This window comes from Dendrobium catenatum, unplaced genomic scaffold (assembly GCF_001605985.2).
Source record: "Dendrobium catenatum unplaced genomic scaffold, ASM160598v2 fragScaff_scaffold_1117, whole genome shotgun sequence".
NCBI classification, from domain to species: Eukaryota; Viridiplantae; Streptophyta; class Magnoliopsida; order Asparagales; family Orchidaceae; genus Dendrobium; species Dendrobium catenatum.
The window spans coordinates 667,343-687,206 of record NW_021319579.1 but is presented as its reverse complement, the minus strand read 5'-3'; the positions used below and the strand labels follow the sequence as shown (position 1 = coordinate 687,206).

At 33.9% G+C, this 19,864-nt stretch overlaps 2 protein-coding genes across 3 annotated transcripts; one reads left to right on the top strand and one right to left on the bottom strand.

Moving 5' to 3' along the window:
• Positions 1 to 1,332: 1,332 nt before the first annotated feature.
• Positions 1,333 to 3,623, bottom strand: LOC110102704. Of its 2 annotated transcripts, none has more exons than XM_028698616.1 (2): positions 3,453 to 3,623; positions 1,333 to 2,987 (listed from the first exon to the last, which is right to left on the bottom strand). In XM_028698616.1, the coding sequence occupies exon 2, from the start codon at positions 2,980 to 2,982 to the stop codon at positions 1,675 to 1,677; it is 1,308 nt and encodes a 435-aa protein (XP_028554449.1). In that variant the 5' UTR covers positions 2,983 to 2,987; positions 3,453 to 3,623; the 3' UTR covers positions 1,333 to 1,674. The 2 variants fall into 2 exon arrangements, with proteins under 2 accessions (XP_028554449.1, XP_020686820.1); XM_020831161.2 differs by having other exon boundaries at positions 3,438 to 3,622.
• An 8,390-nt stretch (positions 3,624 to 12,013) lies between these two features.
• LOC110102905 (sm-like protein LSM3A) lies at positions 12,014 to 19,182 on the top strand. Its single transcript, XM_020831421.2, has 3 exons — positions 12,014 to 12,212; positions 13,209 to 13,304; positions 18,922 to 19,182. Exons 1-3 carry the CDS (start codon positions 12,096 to 12,098, stop codon positions 19,000 to 19,002), a joined length of 294 nt encoding a protein of 97 aa, XP_020687080.1. The 5' UTR covers positions 12,014 to 12,095; the 3' UTR covers positions 19,003 to 19,182.
• Positions 19,183 to 19,864: the final 682 nt, after the last annotated feature.

The following is a 19,864-nucleotide window of genomic DNA, read 5'->3' as shown; positions in this document are numbered from 1 at the left end:
ATGAGCAATAAAATTGAACAAATGAAGTTGCTTGCTGAGATCAGACTCCACTCAACAAAATATCCTTTTTAACCAAGATCACCCTAGAGCACCAGTAAAGATGCAATGTGAAAGATGTTATTAGAATCACATTTTAACTTGGTATATGAATTTGTGGTGCATATCCAAAGTCTTAACATGCCTTTTTATTATTATTTTTTTTAAGTGTTAGCATGCATATAATTTCTGCTTTTATGTAATATGTTTATAGCATATACATCACAGCTTTACTTGTACATGGGGGTGTATGTGGATGTGCTTGCATCATGCATGTGTGTTTACAAATGCATGTTGTGGTTACATTAGCATGTCCCTGTTTGTAGCATTTTCATATAAAAAGTTTGGGAGAAAATGTTCAGGTAAAGTATCACAAATAAACATATAAATGCAAGCTCAAGAGCAAAAGCTGCGGATTCATATAAAAAGACACTCATATAGACGCAGAACTATAGAAGAAGATCCTCAAGTATGATGTTGCCTACTATTCAAAGCAACAGTGTAGACTATATAACAGTAGAAATAGATCAAGTCTTTAACTTCTGTGCAAGTTTACATGCTCAAGAAGCAACTACAAAAGAAGACATTAGAGTATAAAATAAATAGCATAAAAGTGTCCCAACAAACAAAATGAGGTAAAGAAACATTATATTTAATCATAAAAGTATGTTTATCATCATCATTAACCTTATCCCAACAATTCATGCTCAGATTTATGAGTTTCCGTTCTAGATTCCTTCATGCTTGAATGTTGATTAATAAATTAAGCCAATTTTATTCTCTCCCTCTTTTTTTTTTTCATGCTGACTATCTATAATACCTTTGATCTAACCTTTGTTTTTTCCTAGTACTTCAAATTAACTTTATCACACCATCTTATTTGTGCATATTCTATCATCCATTCATTGAACAAAGGACAAACCATCTATATTTATTTTTCAATATATTAACTTCAATAGATATTACTATCACTATTCTTTAAAATAATCATTCTTTAATTTATCCTTTCCAACTTTACTATAAAATAATGCAATAATGAAAACCAAAACATAAATAAATATAGCAATAAGTTCAAGGACGGTTAAGAAAGCAAAAGTTTCTGCTATAAAAAAAAAAAAGTTCAAGGACGGTTGCCCAAACTCCTAGCCTCAGTTTCTAATATACAAATTCGTCAGGTAAGAACTATTGGCATTGGCCACAATATAGCCTCTATGTCTCTGTTATTTCCAAAGAAGTCAAATGGAAAAGAAGGGAAATGAATAGTAGTAGTTGTGGAAACAAAAGAAACCCTTCACAGACACAAGTAATAAATCTATAATTGTAAATGCTCAGTAACAGTATCCAATCCCAAAGGCATCAAAGATTAGAGAACTTTTTCTATGCAGTACCTTCCAGAAGAAAATGAAGCTAGAATAAAAACTAATTCATCTTCTTCAATATTTAGCTGATAACAACCTGCGATAACCAAAACCTTCTAAAGCAAGTCCAATGTGACAGTACTAAGTACCACTAAATTGTAACAAGACACAAAATCTACAAGGAGACAGTTTTCTTGGTGTACCTATCATTAACAAAAGCTTTCAAAACCACCGGTAGATTGAGACATTGCAGCTCCAGTAAATAAGCAGATTTGATATTTCAATTTACTCCACGCTCCAACTGTTTTTGCTTCAAATCTAATGTTAATCTTTCATTTTCAAGTTTTATCCTTTCATTCTTTAACCTCATCTTATCCAATTCTTTGTCCTTCTTCTTGCTAAAACGTTGCCACTTAAGCCGCTGCTGCTCAAGTTCCAGTATCTGAGATTGGATATGCAGACTCTGCTCTTCCAGCTGAATTGAGCGAGACCTCAGCATCTCCATCTGCACCAAAGCAGCCTTGGGACCTTCGGGCAACACGTGGCTAGTTTCAGTGCTAACAGAAATAGAATCGTTCCTTCTGTTGAAATCCTGAGAACCCAAAGAGTTTGGAAAGGACATTTCTTCATGATCCATTCCATGCTTCAATCTTTTGTGGAAACATGATCCGCCACTATCCCTGTGTAACATCCTGTTATCCTCTGCATCCTCTTCCCCATCCTCTGAATCACCTTGATCATCCTCATCAAGATCCTCATGAACAGCCTTCTTTGTGTCATGATCATCTTTACTCATAATAGCCAATTGCAGCGAGCGTTGAAGAGCTGGATTAGCTGGCAAATTCAACCTGTTACCATTGTGGTATGAGCACATCTCCTCATAAAAAAGATGCTTCGAACTCAAAATCTTCCTCACATCATCCTTTGCCTTATCAGGAATATGGCTCATCAAATCCAAGAGAGCTGGATTTTCCACAACTTTGCAAGAAGTTCCTCTACCAAGAATATCAGTAAGCCTCTTATACCTCTTGTTGAGATCATTGAACTTGTCCTCGCACTGTTGAGGTGATACATAGAATCCCCTTTCAGCCAAAACCTTTGATATCAACTTCCACTTCCCTTTCTTCTGCACTATGGTGGCCTTTCTTCTCCCACTGCTATTGCAGTCAGACAAGGTATCTTCCCCTAAGTAAGAAACAGCAGTAATCAAAAGCCTAACCATTAAATCAGTCCACTTCATTCTGTGCCAAGGAGACCCCTTCTTCCCCTTTCCTGCTTCATTCTGGCAAAAAACACGCTCATCGGTGTTCAAGCTCAACTCATCATCATCACTAGCTGAGTTCTTACAGCACTCTCCCTTCTTATCATAATCCATCATCGGATGAACCAGTTGCTGATCACAGTCCTTCAAATGATTTATTTGTGTTGGGAAAACTTCATGCATAGGAGGATGCATCATTAAGCTCTGGCGCTGACAATGGCTTGCCTGCTGCAAATGATGGTGAAAGGGTGCATTTGGGTTTTGATGGTGATGCAGGTGCATGGAGCCTTGGAGATCTATTACCCCATATGAAGCACCAGGGACCATATTACCTGAAGCTAAATTCCCATCCATGAGAAAAAAGCTTCAAAATAAACAAACCAAATCCCGCTTTCTTCTCACCTTATTCTTAGCAGATTGACTAATATAATTAGGTAAGTTGTTCCAAAGAACTAACAGAAGATAGAAGAAACAAATATAGTTTTTTTTTTATTCAATCTCCATAAACTGATACTGACTTAATCCCCGGAATTCCAACAACAATAGCAAAATCGACCTGGAAGCTAAAATCTTACATAGAAGAAGAAAGAGCACGAAGCCGGCAGGGTTAAGAACAACAATAAATCGAAGCAAAATCTCCCGGCAAGGTTAAAAACCCATGTGAATCCCTTATGATTTCCGATTTCCCAACAAAATTCCAAAAATTAATAAGAACTAAAAGAAATTAGAGCAGGAAAAGACTTATCAAGAACGAAATGTGGGTAGAAGAAGAAAAACCTAACCATCAGCGAAGAGACCTGGTAAGAAAAATAGGATTTGGGGACGAAATCATGGCGGAAATGCGGTCGACACGAGAGATTCTCTGAATTGCCACCTACTGGTTTTGCGTACCGACTTTTCCGACCGACGGAGGGAGAGTTTAGCGGTTCGGTTCAATGAACGATGACACCGAGAAAGCGAACCCATTTCTATGACTACCCGGCGGCTATATAAAGTAGAAAGACAACTTCACCCCTAAAATATTTATTTTTATATGCTTAGATATGATGTGTGTTCTAAAAAATTATTAAGACATATATTTATGAACGCAAAATAAAAATAACCATTTTAAGTGTATCTATTCAGAGATTCTTAAATTCATTAATAAATGTTTTTGTTATAGGCATGATGTGTGCTAGAAAAATCACAATGATAGTGATTGAAAGTTATATTTTTGCTTAGATAAATATATATATATATATATATATATATATATAGGGGTGTCAATTCGAGTCAGCGGGTCGGGTTCGGGTCGAACCTGGAATTGACCCGGCACTGTTCGGGTCAACCCGAACCCGACCCGTTTTTAAAAATGGGTCAGGTTTCTAGACCCGAACCCGACCCTATTCAGGTCCGGGTCAACCTGACCTGACACGAATGACCCAAAGTTGACCTAAAATTGCTAATTTTCGGGTCAAAATCGGGTCAAAACAGGTCAATCTCGGGTTTTCGGGTCAAATATGAGCTTTCGTGTCACTTTCGGGTCAATTTCGGGTTGCTGAGTCAACCTGAACCCGACCCGATTTTTAAAACGGGTTGATTTGTTGAACCCGAACATGATCCGTTTCGGATTTGGGTTGACCCGAACCTGGATTTTTCCGGGTTGGATTCGGGTCGTGTCAAAAATTGACACTCCTATATATATAACTAGAGATAAAGTTATACATATCTAGATAATAGATATTTTAAGTGCAAAATTTCGATAGAAAAAATTGATATCGTCTTTTTTAGTCAAATTAGATCAACTAATTTGAGCAAGAAGTTGAAAATGTCTATCATAGGGGTGTCAAAATGAAACTTCAGGTCGGGTTTGGGTCCAACTAGAACTTGACTAGTTGCTAGCTAACCCGACCTGAACCCGACTCAGTTATGAAAATGGGTTAAAAATCTGAACCCGAACTTGACCTCGGGTCAACCCGAAATTACCCACCAACATGATTTTTTTTTTTTTTTTGGCATTTTTGCTATTTCAAATTTATTTAAGTAATTCTATTAAAATACAAAATACTTAAGTACAACTACTTCAAGTGTTGGCATTGGCAGGCATCAATTGATTGTGGAATGATTGCAAATTTTGTATGATATTAGTCCATAAGCCTTTAGTTTTATGTGTTATTGAGGTTGATGAGGAATGGAAGTGTAGCATCAAGAATATAGAAAGGGTCCCACCACCATGGCTCAATATATATAAAAAAAGCAACTAGAGATGTCACCAAGAGCAAGTTGAATATTATAAACTAGAAAATTTTATTTATATTTTATAATTATGTGTGTGAAAAATTCATGTGTTATTGTAATTATATGTGTGAAAGACTTATTACTTGTATTTTAGATTTCATGAGCTAATTGGCTAGTAAAAGGCATTTAATTGAGTTAATTAAGTGCCTCATTATTGTAGGAGTGGTTGGCCAAGCCAAGGAGTTAAGGAGTGTAAAAGCCCATTAAATATGGAAGGAGATAAATTATGGTGGTTACTAGTGTGGGCCACCTCTTTCCCCTTTCCTTCTTCTTTTCTAATTTAAAACTTGTCTTGTGCAACCTATATAAATATTTGATTGGATGTTGAATGAAAATAATTGATGTGTTTTGCGACTAAATTTTGAGGAAAATTTATTAGTTGGAGCTTGGTTGTTGGCAAGATTAGAAAGGTTTTGATGATAATCTCCATGACCACGACTTTGATGAGTAGTAGAATTTTGATGAGTAGTAGAATTTTGTCTTTACTTTAATTTCTATAATTTTTTTTTTTTCATTTGTTCTTTGTGCTATTCCCGACTCTAAAAAAATATAAAATTGAATTTCGTAAAAATCCAATTAATTTATTTAGGGATTTTGTGAGAATCGATCAAACTAGGTCAAAACTAGTTATAGGTTTACTTTCAATTGATTGAATTAAACTCCTCTAAAAATCACCAAAAACTTCAGATCCATAGTAGGCACCCTAAGCTTTGATCTTCATACTTTTTTTTTTCACAAAAAGTTAATACTCTTGAAGCATTAAATTAAATTCAGCCTACAGCTAGAGAGGGATATTCTCATACCAGCCTTGGGAAAAATTCAAGAACCTTTATAAAAACTTCATAAAAAATCACCAAGTTCCCCAAATCATAACTAGACATCTTAACCTTCAGTTTAGTTTTTATTACATATCATTTTGACTTCTAGATAGGGAGTTATAAGGGTTTGAATCAAAGGTTCTAGATCATGGTTGTTTGCTAGAATTAGGTTGGCTAACTACTAAATTCTTTCCAACCCTAATTTCAATAAACTTTAAACTCCACCAGACATAACTTTACTCTCCTAAGCATCTTAGGAGAGTGCCTCATCCACTAATTGGAACACAATAGTTAAATAAAGCCCACAAAAGTAGCAACACTAGGGTAGCTCAACAACGTTAGCGAAAGGTGATATTAGTTAACATTAGGAGCAGGATGTCGATCGATAGACATTGGTCAATGATAAGGAAAACAACTAGTAAAATATCAGTTAACATTAATTGACAATATATGTTTGTGTGATAGTCGTTGCTGAGCTTTTGATGTTATGAAAAATTATCAGTAAAGGTTGATGACTAGCTTTGGAAGTTATATGTTGGTGAATATTGAGAGTTGGAAGGTGGTGGACTATAGGCATTAAGTGGCATTGGATAGTGGACATTTTTATGTTGCAAGTCTGTGAGCATTAGTGAATCAATGAGGCAGGAGATGAGAGTTAAATATTGGTGGACTTGTTGCTTGACAACTATTTGATGTCGATGAAGTGCAAGGGTGGAGGTAGGGATGTTAGTGTCATTCGACAAACAACATAAGGGGGATCATGACAAAAGTTATTGATGTTGATCATTGACTTGCATTGAGTGGTAAATAAAGGAGAGAATATATGGCCAATGTTATGTTAAAGGTGGTGCTGAGTGATTGTGTCAATTGCAATCAAACTTTGGTGATAAAAGATAATATGCATGAAGACAATCAAGCTAAAAAGTGTAATTACAAAAGCTAAGATTAAAGTAGAAGAAAAAGATCAAAGAAAGTGCTTAATTATAAGAGACAATAAAGAGCCCATAATTTAAAATATTTTAATATATTTTTTTTTTTTCACAAAAAAAAATTATGGTTAGCCAGGACATGATTTGGAATGGATTAAACATTAAAAATATGTGTTTGGAACTCTTCCTCATTAATGGCAATCAACATCATTTTCCCTCCTTTTTTTTCTCTCCATGTTTTCCATCCAGAAGTATTTGCACAAGAGTCCTATAATGCCTATAAATATTGGCCAAAATTCTTTATTATTTTTCATTTATAAATAAAATAGTTCGATGGAGAAATTTGACTTGGTGGTTTCAAGTTGTTTATCATAGTGAGTTAGATAATAATATTTGTATATATTTTAAGGTACTTATTACTCATCTTAAACACTTGCTACAAACTCTTCAAATCTTTTTCACCACTTTATTGTCACATTCCAATATCAATAAATCAACAATAATAATCATAAAACCATTCCAAATACTACTATATGGCTCACAGGCCCAAGCCAAACTAGGGAACATTATTACCTAATCTTTTTCCCTATATCTCGACATCCCCTTAAACTTTACCAGCTCTACTATTAACTCTAACTCATAAGCTCACATCTTAAGCTAACCATCTACCATCTGTAGAATCAGATGAGATGAAGAGAGTGAAGAAGAAGTTCTCAGGTTCAAGAAGACCGAGATGTATAGAGAAGTATATTGTCCGTCTTATTAACAGCCTGGAGTACAATTTATATAGATTACTGTAAATCCTATGTCTACGTGTCAAGTACACATTGGACAACAAGAATACAATGTTGTTAATTTCAAATAAGGTCAAAACATTATTATATGTTTTACATGTTTGCTTCTTTATGTCTCTCGTCATTTCACTATAAACTTTAAATTTTTCTTTAAACATTAAACTAAAGATCATTCTACTTCTATGACCATTAATCTCACCAAAAAAGCTGCCCAACTCCATCAACGATCATGGTAAAAAAAAAAAAAAAAAAATATTAAATATAGGGAAACTAAGATAGATATCTCTTGCCAGTAGGATAGCTAATTCATAAATATAAATGCATATGAGCACATAATAACTATTTTTCTGCCATGCACGTCTCAAAAGAAAGAGATTATTTTTCTCCTCCTAAAAAAATTACGTTATCCATCCTTATTTTACTAATTTTATTATATATATATATATATATATATTTTAATTTAGTTATTTTTATTGTACTTGCCCCCCTCAAAATTGAAGATGATACTGCCCCTGGGAAGGAGAATTGAGATATATTTATATATTTCAAGTATAAATTGAGGTATATTTACATGCAACTCATTTTAGAATTGAGATATATTTTAGAATTAAGGTCTTCATACCTTTTAAAGTGCTCAAAGTTAGACAATCAAATAAAAGAAGTGAAAAAGTTGTAATCAAATAAAAGTGTGAAAATAATATGAAAAGTAAAACAATAAAATTCACCCAAATACATCTAATACGTCACCAAAAATTGCTTTGATCAAGCACGAATCTTGAGGCATATTCTAGTTGGCAATTTCCAAAATTAGATGCAGGACCATCTGAACTCCAATTTCAGTAAACATATAGACAAATCAAATGTATCAAGGAGATGAACCCAACGACATCAAAATTGGTCAATTTGAAAGGTTAAAAGCTTTAATTGGATGACAAAATGATCTCTACATATGGCATGCTTATAGTCAATTTGAACGGCTCAATGAAACGATTCCAATGAGCCTAAGATTGCTTCATTCTAACATCATTAAGACACTTAAATTTTTTATAAATGCTTTATTATTGAGAGAATCAGTATGAGACGTCTTGGGTCTTCTTACTATTTACGGAGCATGCTACTCACAAAAATATATATAAATAGGCTTATGCTCTCATCATTAAAAGATATTTTGGCTAGAGATTAGAGAGAGCTCTGAGGCTTCAAACTTCCCAGAGTTCTACCCAAGTACCATCGTTGGTGAACTTCCGTCGACTACGATCCCTCCAACTACCATCGCCCATCGACTACAGTCCCTTCGACCTCCACCGCTTGTCGACTATGGTCCCTCTAACCTCTATTTCCCACTGATTATGGTCCCTAGCTCGGACCTCCATCTCCCATCGAATATGATCCCTATGATTATCATCGTCCTCCAACTATGGTCCCTCGAACCTTCGTCTCTCTCCGACTATGAACCCTCTAACCATCGTTGCTCGCCGACTACGATCCCTTCGACCTCAACCGCACATAGACTACGGTCCCTTCAACCTCCTTCTCCAGCCGACTATGCTCCCTCTAACCTCTGTCACCCTCAAATTACAAACCCTCCAACTACCATCATCCAACTATCATCCTACAACTAAACAAGCAAGCCAACACTCTCTTGTGAACAACTCTCAAATTTCTACCATATAATGTGCTTTATATGATGTATATTTGCGACATAGAGCCAAGGCCTTCCCCCCAAGGGAGGGCCTCATTTGTAATCAACAATGAATACTGGTATAATCATTTTAGTTGGGTCATGCCTCATGATTTTTTTTTTAGAATTTTCACATAATTGTACCTCTTATGACTCTTACACCTCATCTCTCTTATTTGTTTATGTGTTGGATCAGCTTCATACAAAACTTGGACGTTAAACTCTATATATCTCTACCACTGTAAATGTTTCAGGGCCTCATTTGTAATCAACAATGAATACTGGTATAATCATTTTAATTGGGTCATGCCTCATGATTTTTTTTTTTTAGAATTTTCACATAACTGTGTCTCTTATGACTCTTACACCTCATCTCTCTTATTTGTTTATGTGTTGGATATTCATACAAAACTTGGACGCTAAGCTCTATATCTCTATACCACCGTAAATGTTTTAGGACGCTACAACAACATTGTTGCCAATTTAGAGTAGCTAGAAATTTCTATAAAAACTATTATAGAAATATTAATTTTTTAAAAAATTGATATTATATTAACATAATCCATTAAATTTCATTTTAAAAAGTTTCATATTCACAATCAAAACTTTTGAAATGCAAAAAAATGAAAAATAAATTGTTGATATTGTCCAAAATACAAATTTATGATAAAGTTATTTCACATAAATATTTTTGTAGATCTTTTGAGTAAATAAAATGCAAATTCACACACCCACATATGTAAGTGTTGAATCTCAGAATTTTTAATTAATAGTCTAAGCCCTCAAATAATAGATCAAGATTGACTGTATTTTGCATAAATACTTAATATTTTATTTTGTGCGCTCTCTCCTCCCATGAAATTTGACCAAAATCCCTCGTCTCCCTAATCCCAACTAAAAATAAGTAAATAAATAAAGTCCAAAGCTCATTTCATTGTCTACTATATGTATAGTTTTTTTTTTTTTACTTCTAAGTCAATTAAACACAAACTCACAAATCGACCATATACGTAAATTAAAAATTTTGAATCCAAAATTTCTTTGTTGTTAGTCAAAGCTCTTGATGAAATTATTCTGCACAGTCATCGAACGGCATCCAGAGGCAAATCAGAACACGCCACATCATTTTGTTGTTGTGTACCACTACTGTGTGCTGTTTGATACCGACTGACGTGACGCGTTCTGATTAACCTCTACACCGTTTAATGATCTTATAGAATAATTTCTCAAGCTCCAGATGAACAAATACAAGTAAGCTGTGTACTGTCTGTACAATCATTTTGTTTATATTTTATGTTCAATATTATCTGACTTTTTTTTTGGAATGTTAGGGGCAGAGGAATTCCTTTGTGTCAACCAACCAGAGGGGCAGCACGCGCGAGCTCTATTATTTAAAATAAAAATAAAATCGTATTTAATATTTCTACTGTTAATAAACTGACGTGTCATATTAAAATAATTTTGTAATCACGCAATCATGGTGATAATTATTACAAAATACAAGCTTCTGCCGTCGTGGCGATGAACCCGCGGCTGAATTCCCCTTCCATCTTCAGACTGATTGATTCGCACAATCGATGGAGGATATATTAAATAATGTGTAAGGTTGCGTAATGATATCAGCAAAGTAAGATAAGCATCCGAGCCTTATTTTGGGTAATTAAAATTTTCCAACTTTGTACCGTTGAAAAGGTATAAGATATTTATTTAAAAAAATTGCAAAGATAATATATTATACAATAACTATCTATGCCCACTTGCTTTGTGGGGTTTTAAAAAAATATTAATTTTATACTAAAAATTATTTTAAAAAATAAAAGAAGCTTTCTAGTGCAAAATTTTTTATTTTTATACTAAAAACTAATTTTAAAAAATAGTAAAAAAATCATCCCAATTGAAGTCTAAATTATGATGTGAGCTAAGGCCACTAAGGCCTCAAAGTCATTATATGTTTGATCTTTATTTGTCGATAATTTATGACAAGTTATAATCTTTTCTATTTCTAATGTCTAACAAGTTATATTTCTTAATTAAAATAAAAATTATAGCTTTTTGTTGTACAATAGAATAAAAAATCTTTTGCGCTTTTAATCATCACTAGATAATATGATTTCATAAACAAAATTTTGAATAATAATTAAAAAAAAATTTATATTGACTATAGCACTCCGTGCATAACTATCTTGTAAGACTTCAGCAGGCTCCAACGATATCTGGATGGTCATAAATGAAAGAGGTGGTAATTTTATTTTATTATATTGAATGTTATGTCCATAAAAATAAAACTAGTTGGTAAATATGTAAATTATTATTTGTTAAATAGGAACAATTATTAGATCCGGACACTGGACGTAGCTCTACATCTGGAGGCCAATAACATGTCGTCACGTGCTCTTACTCTTTACCGCGCGGCCGGACGACCCGACCCGGACCAGAACCCGGTATTGCTATGTTCGGGTATTGCTAGGTATTGCTCGGTATTGCTAGTTATTGCTTGACAATAACGAGAAATACCGCTCTATTAAGACCAATACCTAGCAAAACCGGGGTATTGCTCGGTATTGGTCTTGACATAATGATATTTCTCGTTATTGCTGAGCAATATCGAGCAATACCTAACAATACCCTGGTCTGCACGAATCAGTTAATACATATCAATCCCGGGTCCGGTCTCGGTCGGATCGTCGGGCCGCATGATAAAGAGTAAGAGCACGTGATACTATTTTACTGATATCTGAACGTAGCGCTAGTCAGGACATCGGAACTAATAAAAATTCGTTAAATAACCATATCATCGCTAAGCGGAGCTGACCCGCTTGGAACCGGTTTAAGCACACTTGGGATTTAAGGCTTTAAGCATTCGAGGAGGTGAGACTGCTGTTAACTATCCATAGAAGAGCGCAGTTAAGTCGAGAAAGGGGGGAGGGACAAAGAGCAAAGAATGGCAACGGAGGAGGAGAGCGCGGTGAAAGAGCCTCTCGACCTCATCAGGCTTAGCCTTGATGAACGCATTTACGTAAAGCTTCGATCCGATAGAGAGCTCCGAGGAAAGCTTCACGTGAGTCTCTCTTTGGTTCTTCCTTGACCATTCTGCTTAAAGCGAAGAAGTCCGAATTTATTTCTTTTGAAGCTTTATCGAGATGCATGCCAATTATCTATTGTAGTTTTTAGTTTTGTTTTGGTTGTAATTTGTCGGTCGTAGCTTATCAATTCCCAGGCGCCGGCGCCTCTGCTGTAACTGCTTAGGGTTTTGTTATTAGGGTTTGTTTGGATGTTCATAATTAGGGATTAAAATCATTAAATCCTTAAATACTGCCAAGCATTGTTTAATGTGTTTATGGATTATGGAGTTTTAGTACATTCTTAAGGGCAGTTTTGATCTAAGTAGGGTTAGGGTTCATTTGATTGCTTGTGGATAGAAAGCATATTTTAAAAGGTGATTGTTGCATTTTCATTCGTTTGTGTGTGAAAATTGTAACAATTAAATTTCAGGGGATTGTAAAGTTCAATTTTCTTTATTAAATTATAGCTTGATTCAACCAAATAATTAAATCTGACACATTTCATTATTTTTTGAAATTTGATTTCTATTTTCAATCAAATTTCCCCTTAGATAAATTCGGATTTATGTAATCCTGCTTTTTCAGGATTCCCATTTTCTGGCAGATATGGATTCATAAAATTTGTTTTGAACTGAACCATTGCCCGTCAAGGGAGAGAAAATAAAAACAAGAGCGGGTGGAGGGTTGAGATAATGCCTAATTTAGATGACACATAAGTTGAGCCATGGAAAAATGTTTTCAGCCATTGTCCGCATTCAGAACAATAACTGTTGCCCAATTCTGGAATTTTATGGGTTTGCTGAGGGTGATGTAAATTTCTGTATGTTTGAATTGTGTTCTGGGTTACACGCTTTTGGATCTTAATTTAACTTCTCCGTTATGCTTAGCATATGCTGGTTAGTGAGAATTGTGATTCTTGTTGCTGAAGGGCATATTATTCATGAATGTTTTGTATGTGTAACGAGCTTTTCTTTTCTTTGGGGCATTTTCAGGCTTATGATCAACATTTGAATATGATACTTGGGGATGTTGAGGAAATCATTACTACTGTAGAGATTGATGATGAAACTTATGAAGAGATTGTTCGGGTAAGCTATCAATTTTATGCTTCATTATCTCATCTTCAAATCTTGGATAGTTTCTGATTTTGGCTCTTTTGTAGAATTAATAAAACTTATTAGAACTATGCATTTGAAGATTTTGCTTTGTGTTTAATTTGAAGCTTATATTTAGCCCTTTCCTAGTTTGATTTCTTCTTTAAGACCATTTGCACATTTGCTTCTTATTTTGCTGTTTAAAGTAGTTCCATGCTTGATACATGCATTTTTCTTCAGCACTTGACCCTTTGTTGGAAATATCAGTTTTTGCTATAATTTTGTCTATTGCCTATGTCCTCTGAAGGGAAGGTTGAGGTCTCAAAGGGCATCATTCAATATATGTGTCTTCTATGTGATGGACAACATCATAGTTTATCTGCTAAAATTTTGAATGAAGTAATTTTGTTCTTGTTATAATGCAATTTTGGAAGTTTATCAGCTCAACAGCTAGGGCAGTCAAAATCAGGTCACGGGTAGGGTTCAGGTTGGCGGGTCGGGTTCGGGTCCAACCCGAAACTGACCTGTCACTGTTCGACCAGACCCGAACCCGACTTGTTTTTGCAAACGGGTTGGTTTTTCAGACCTGACCCGCTTTAGGTCCGGGTCCGGGTTGACCTGCTTCAAGTCCGGGTCAACCCAAACCCGACTCGCTTCCGGTTCGGGTCAACCCGAACCTGGCCCGCTTTGGGTATGCTTTACTAAATTTTTTTTATTTAATTCGATTTATTTAAACCTAAATCTAATTAAGGTAAGATTTACTTAAATTAATTTAAAATAAACAAAGCTTAATTCAATTTGGAAAAAATAGTTTTTTATTATTATTAAATAACATTTATTTATTTCATAATAATATTTTAAAACACTCCTAAATCAATTAAAAACTGGCGAACCCGACCTGCTTTTGGTATGTTTTACTAAAAATTTTTTATTTAATTCGATTGATTTAAACCTAAATCTAATTAACGTAAGATTTACTTCAATTAATTTAAAATAAACCAAGCTTAATTCAGTTTGGGAAAAATAGTTTATTATTCTTGGAAACTAACATTTATTTATTTCATAATAATATTTTAAAACACTCCTAAATCAATTAAAAACGGGTAAAATCGGGTTGATTTCGAGTTTCCGGGTCAACCTGAACCCGACCCGATTTTACAATCGGGTCGAAATCCCAAACCCGAACCTGACCCGATTCGGGTTCGGGTCAACCTAAACCTGAAATTTTCAGGTCGTGTTCAGGTCGGGTCAATTATTGACAACCCAATCAACAACCTTGATCATGGAGTTTGTACTCAGATAAGATTGTCTCAATAATATAATGATCTGATTTGATTTATAGCTTTAACATGATCTGCAAACAGTAAGAAGAAAGATAGTGTTAGACCGGTCTAGCCGGCCTTGCGGGACCGGCCCGTGCGACACAAAGGCGGAAATCTTCCGCCTCTAATTCCTCCGATCTGACCGTAGGAGCTAACGGAACATCTTTGGAAGGTTTTTTGAGGAAGTTTAGGAGGGAAATTGAATGTAGGGACTGTTTAGAGATTTCCTTTTGAATTATATGCATTAAATAGTTTGTTTTCCTAGGGTTAGGGCATCTTGAATTTGGCTGAAATTTGATATATCTTAGATTTAGGTTTTCTTTTGGGCTCTAGCGGCGTCTAGAGATTTGGGAGAGATCGGTCCTCCTCTCGAATTGAGGATCAACTGCATTTGCCAGTTTCCGTTTCTATTTCATTAAATAATACAAATTTTCTACTATTTTCTTGGTTTTGTGTGGATATTTGTGGAGGATGTTCGCTGTTTTTCTGAAGATTGATAGGAATTACTTGAGAGTTGAGACCTTCAAGTGTTTCATATCAGATAGCACATGCTGAAAGTTCTAGAATTTCTTGGTGACAAATGCCATTTGTTTTTCATCTTTGAATTAACTAAGATCTCATGACTAGAAAAAAAGATGCAACTTGAAAATATTAGATCACTCACTCCTTGTTGAATAGACCCAAAAAAATGACGTGTCCAATTAGGCTGCTTAGTTATTAGTATTGATTATACGAGTGTGGGAACTGTAATCAGATGTCAGAAAAACTTGTAGAAATAAGTTGATTGGCCCGGCTCCGATTTTTTTCCTTGCAATTAGTGGATAGGTCAAGATTACAGGGGAGAGAATAAAGAAATTAGGCCTCACCCATCCTCTTCATGTCGTTGAGCTAGTGGCGTCCTCTTCATGTCCTTGAGCTAGTGGTTGAAACCATATTGCAGATGTTTACTACTTTCTTTCTTTTTGAGCTTAACAACAATAATGGAGAATCTGTCCACGCTTGTAAATTGCATAGTAGGCATAAAATGATGAATTTATTAGTTATGTGTTTGACCTTTGATCTCCTGAACCAGGAAAACCTGTTAGTTACCAGATTGAAGGGATACTGTAGTTCTTTAATCAAGGTTTATGGCTTGATGTAGTAAGCTTGTGCTTTTCTTATGTAGAAAGTTGCATTCTGAGGTAGAAGTGGTAATAGCACAACCGCACATATGTGCTACCTATCTTGGCAAGCTATAATCTACTAAGATTGAAAAATTAGCTCCGAGAAATTTAGTATTTGATGCTCGTCAAGCAAATCAATGCAAATTTTGTGCTTCCTATAAAATAATTCATCAGGCATCACAAATAGGTCCATCGCTCCAATACACTAAGTATCATTGGATGGATTCCATCGTTATTGGTAGGCACAATCCCATCATCGAAAACAGCATCAGGATCAAACTGTATATTAGTGTCAAGGATTGGATTGTGAACTCACAAGAGGTGAAGCTAGAGAGGAGTCCAATGAGTTAACTGTAGGCTAAGAAAATTAAGTTAAACTAGACACTTTGAAATTTGGATTTAAACCAAACTATATCATGTTGCGCATTAGTTCAAATATATTTCAAAATTTTAAGTGGTTGAGTCTTCCTTTTATTCACTTTCTTGAAGCTTCCTAATGGAAAACTTTCTAGATCTAAATGCACAGTGAAATTATTACCAGGTTTAAATTCCACATATCTCATGCTCATATTGGTAAAAAAATTTGTAATTATTATTGCAAACAATTAGTTTTTTTGGACATCCTTATGCACATCCAATAAATCATGAAAATGACTATTAAGAAACGAGGCAAGTAAGAAAATGCTAAAATACTAATTTGTTTCCTAAGAAGGAAATATTAATAATGACTACAACTAAATTCTACGAAATGAAATGCTATTGTTGTTATAAGCTGATAAAATCACATAATTTTGATATGCCTATATGGACAAACAAACTTTTTAAAGAAAACTAACTTAAATGTCAGAAAATTATTTATGATGAATATGCACCTTTAGGATTTTGGCCAAATGGTTGGAGCTTTACTTTTAGTTTTCTTTTAATATATTTGTTATTAGCAAATTTTCTAAAGTTTAACACAATTTAGCTCTTGTCATAAGATTCATTCCATGAAATTGTATGTCTCTAAACCACAAACCGATCACAATGATCATCAATCATGTAAAAGACATCAATTGATAATTCTTTATAGTTGTATTTTTAGATTGTTCATTTGATTTATTAACTCCTTCAATTATGATTGGTTAATCTTCACAAGCATACATAGGTTCGGTTTCCATTAGAAATTAAAGCTCAACTTGACCTCATGCTCGATTTTGTTCTCAAATTCCAATCTTAACGTTTAATCAATAATATGTTCAATTTTATGGATTTGATCGATTTCAAATTCTTATAAGTTTTCAAAATCATTAGATGTAAATTCATATTGTAAATCCAAAGCATTTTTTGCATCTAAAACATCCTTACAAATATTCTTGATAAAAATTATTAAATTAAATCAAATTCAACCATACATGTACATGATTCTTATATTGATGTATTTTCAATAGTTTTATATAAGATGCTTCTATGTTCTCGTTAGGAATAAACAAATATGCATCAATCCCAAGCTATGTTTAATGCATCATCTAAGGTTTGTAGTAAATTATAATTGTATTCATTCCTACTTTTTTACTTAAGACTTTTAGTAAAATAAAAGTTGTAATAAAATAATCTAAAGATAAATAGTGTCTAGCTACAAGATTTATAAATCTTGCATAATGGTCGAACAAGTCATCTTTATCTTGATTATAATCCTTAAATTGATTATACAGTTAATCCTTATATTCATCAAATTGCAAGTACTGCTCTGTAAGTATATCCCATATCAGCCCATAATGAAGTAGTAACACTTCGAATATGAATCTAATTAAACATGCTACACTTAACAGGATGAGAAGTTGAGTTGCTTAAAAAGATTTATTAGACAAAATGGGCTCGTGTGATTCTATCATTACTTGCACCTAGGAATGATGTTTAGGATGGATCTAATTGAACATGTTGTACATAAGAGGATAAGAAGATGAATTGCTTAAAAATCTTTATCAGAGAAATTAAGTTCTTATGTGATTCTATCATTACTCGCACCTAAGAATGATGGTACTTAGAGGATGCGCGGAGATAATAGGTCATTTAATAAAATGGTCTTTTATCTATTTATTGTACCAAGATTAGTTGATATATTGGATATGTTGGCTAGTTTTGTTGTATGTTTTAAAAAATTAACTTGTGGAATGTTTTCCATTTATTAAGATTGGAAGAGGATGATGATTGAATTTTTTTTAAAATTAAAAGTGATTTTTCTATGCATGGTTATTGATATCTTTTGGTTTGATTAATGTACCAAGTATTTTGTGAGAACCATGAATCATATTTTATGACCTTTCATTAAAAAATTTCTCTTAATATTTTAATAATATTTTGATTTACAACAAAGAGAAGAAAAGATCACTTGGTGGGGTGGCTGGTGCATATTAAAAAAATCCTTCAAAAGTTGCAAAATAAGAAGTTATATCTAAATTTAAATTGGTGCTATTGTGTGTACATCATATGTAATATTTTTTGGATTTGTTGTATTGAGTGATGGATTATTTGTTATTTTTTAGTCGATTTAATTACCAATTGACGAACACACAAATATACGTGATATGTGTAGTTATCATAGTCTGACTACTTGTAAACAAATCATTAAAGATTTAATATTGTGATGTCACTTATCATAATTTGTCTTAAGATGAGAGTGTTTAAGGGGATGAAATATGTCAATAATATTTTTTAATGATATTAAGGTTTCGTTTGGGACGACTTTTTTACTGCTTCTTAAAGCTACTTTTTAGTATAAATTTTTTAATTTTTGTACTAAAAAGCTGCTTTAAGAAGCAATAAAAAAGTCATCCCAAACAAAACCTAAATGGAAGCTTATAAATACATACATGCATAAACTATTTGAATCGTGCTTAATATTTCTCTCGAACATATTGAATTGTCTATATGATTTAGACATAAGCGGATTGTTTTCTAAATGAGCTGTTTTGAGTATAATACGTGATTAAAAAGTTACTATGTTTTTTTTTTCCCTCTCATTCTGTCTATTATAACCCCTCATCAATACTTTTCCTTTGGCAGTATGAGCTGATGAGCTTATTTGCTCAAATAAAATGCAAGAAGGCACCTCACCTTTTTAAATCTTTTTGTGTTTCTCTCCAGACCACAAGGCGTACTATTCCTTTCCTTTTTGTCAGAGGAGATGGAGTGATTCTGGTTTCACCACCACTAAGATCAACTTGACAGTCCTGAACCTTTATGCAAATCTTTAGATCAAGAGACTAATAGTGCTGAATTATTTTTTGTCATTTTAAGTTAGTATCTCTCTCTCTCTCTGTGTGGATGTTATTTTCAAGGATGAAGGATTTTTCACTTGGTGTTTCACTAATTGCCTGATCCAGGCGCGTTATAATATTTATCAATATAATGCACGTTGGTGCTTTCTCATCAGCTTAAGGCTTCGTTTGAGACGGTTTTCTTACAACTTCTTAATAAAAAAAATAAAATTTTGTACGAAAAAATTGCTTTATGAAGCAATAAGAAAGCCGTCCCAAACGAAATTTAAGTTTTCAAACAAGCCTTATCATCATTTGTGTTTGCTACATTGTCTCTTGTTTTTCCCACCTGATTATGTAGGATTCAAGTATAAGGATCGATGTTGGAAAAGAGTTACTCTTATATTGAAACTATTAGGAGATTTTCAATACCATCATGTGCCATATCGGTCTGCAGTTATGTACTTGGGGGATTTCACATCCCACCAGTTTCCAAAGCTTTTCCTATCTGATTATCAAAATAATTATCAGGGCAACCTTTTTGCCCATATTTGGGTGGACGCTTGAGACTATGGTAATTTTTCATATTGTTTAGTGTTCCATTTTAGTGAGGCTTAACAGGAAAATTATTTTGTGCGGAGTTCGAACGGGAAGAATTGTTTAGATATGTGAGTGCATATATTTGTATATAGTGTGTATCAAATTTTTGTATGATGTATACACTCATAGTCCGAATGATTCTTTTCATCCAGACTCTGCACAGAATAATTTCTCTGCTTAACTGTGTTGTTCAAGCCAAGCGATGTGCTTGAATTTTCGTTGATATCAGC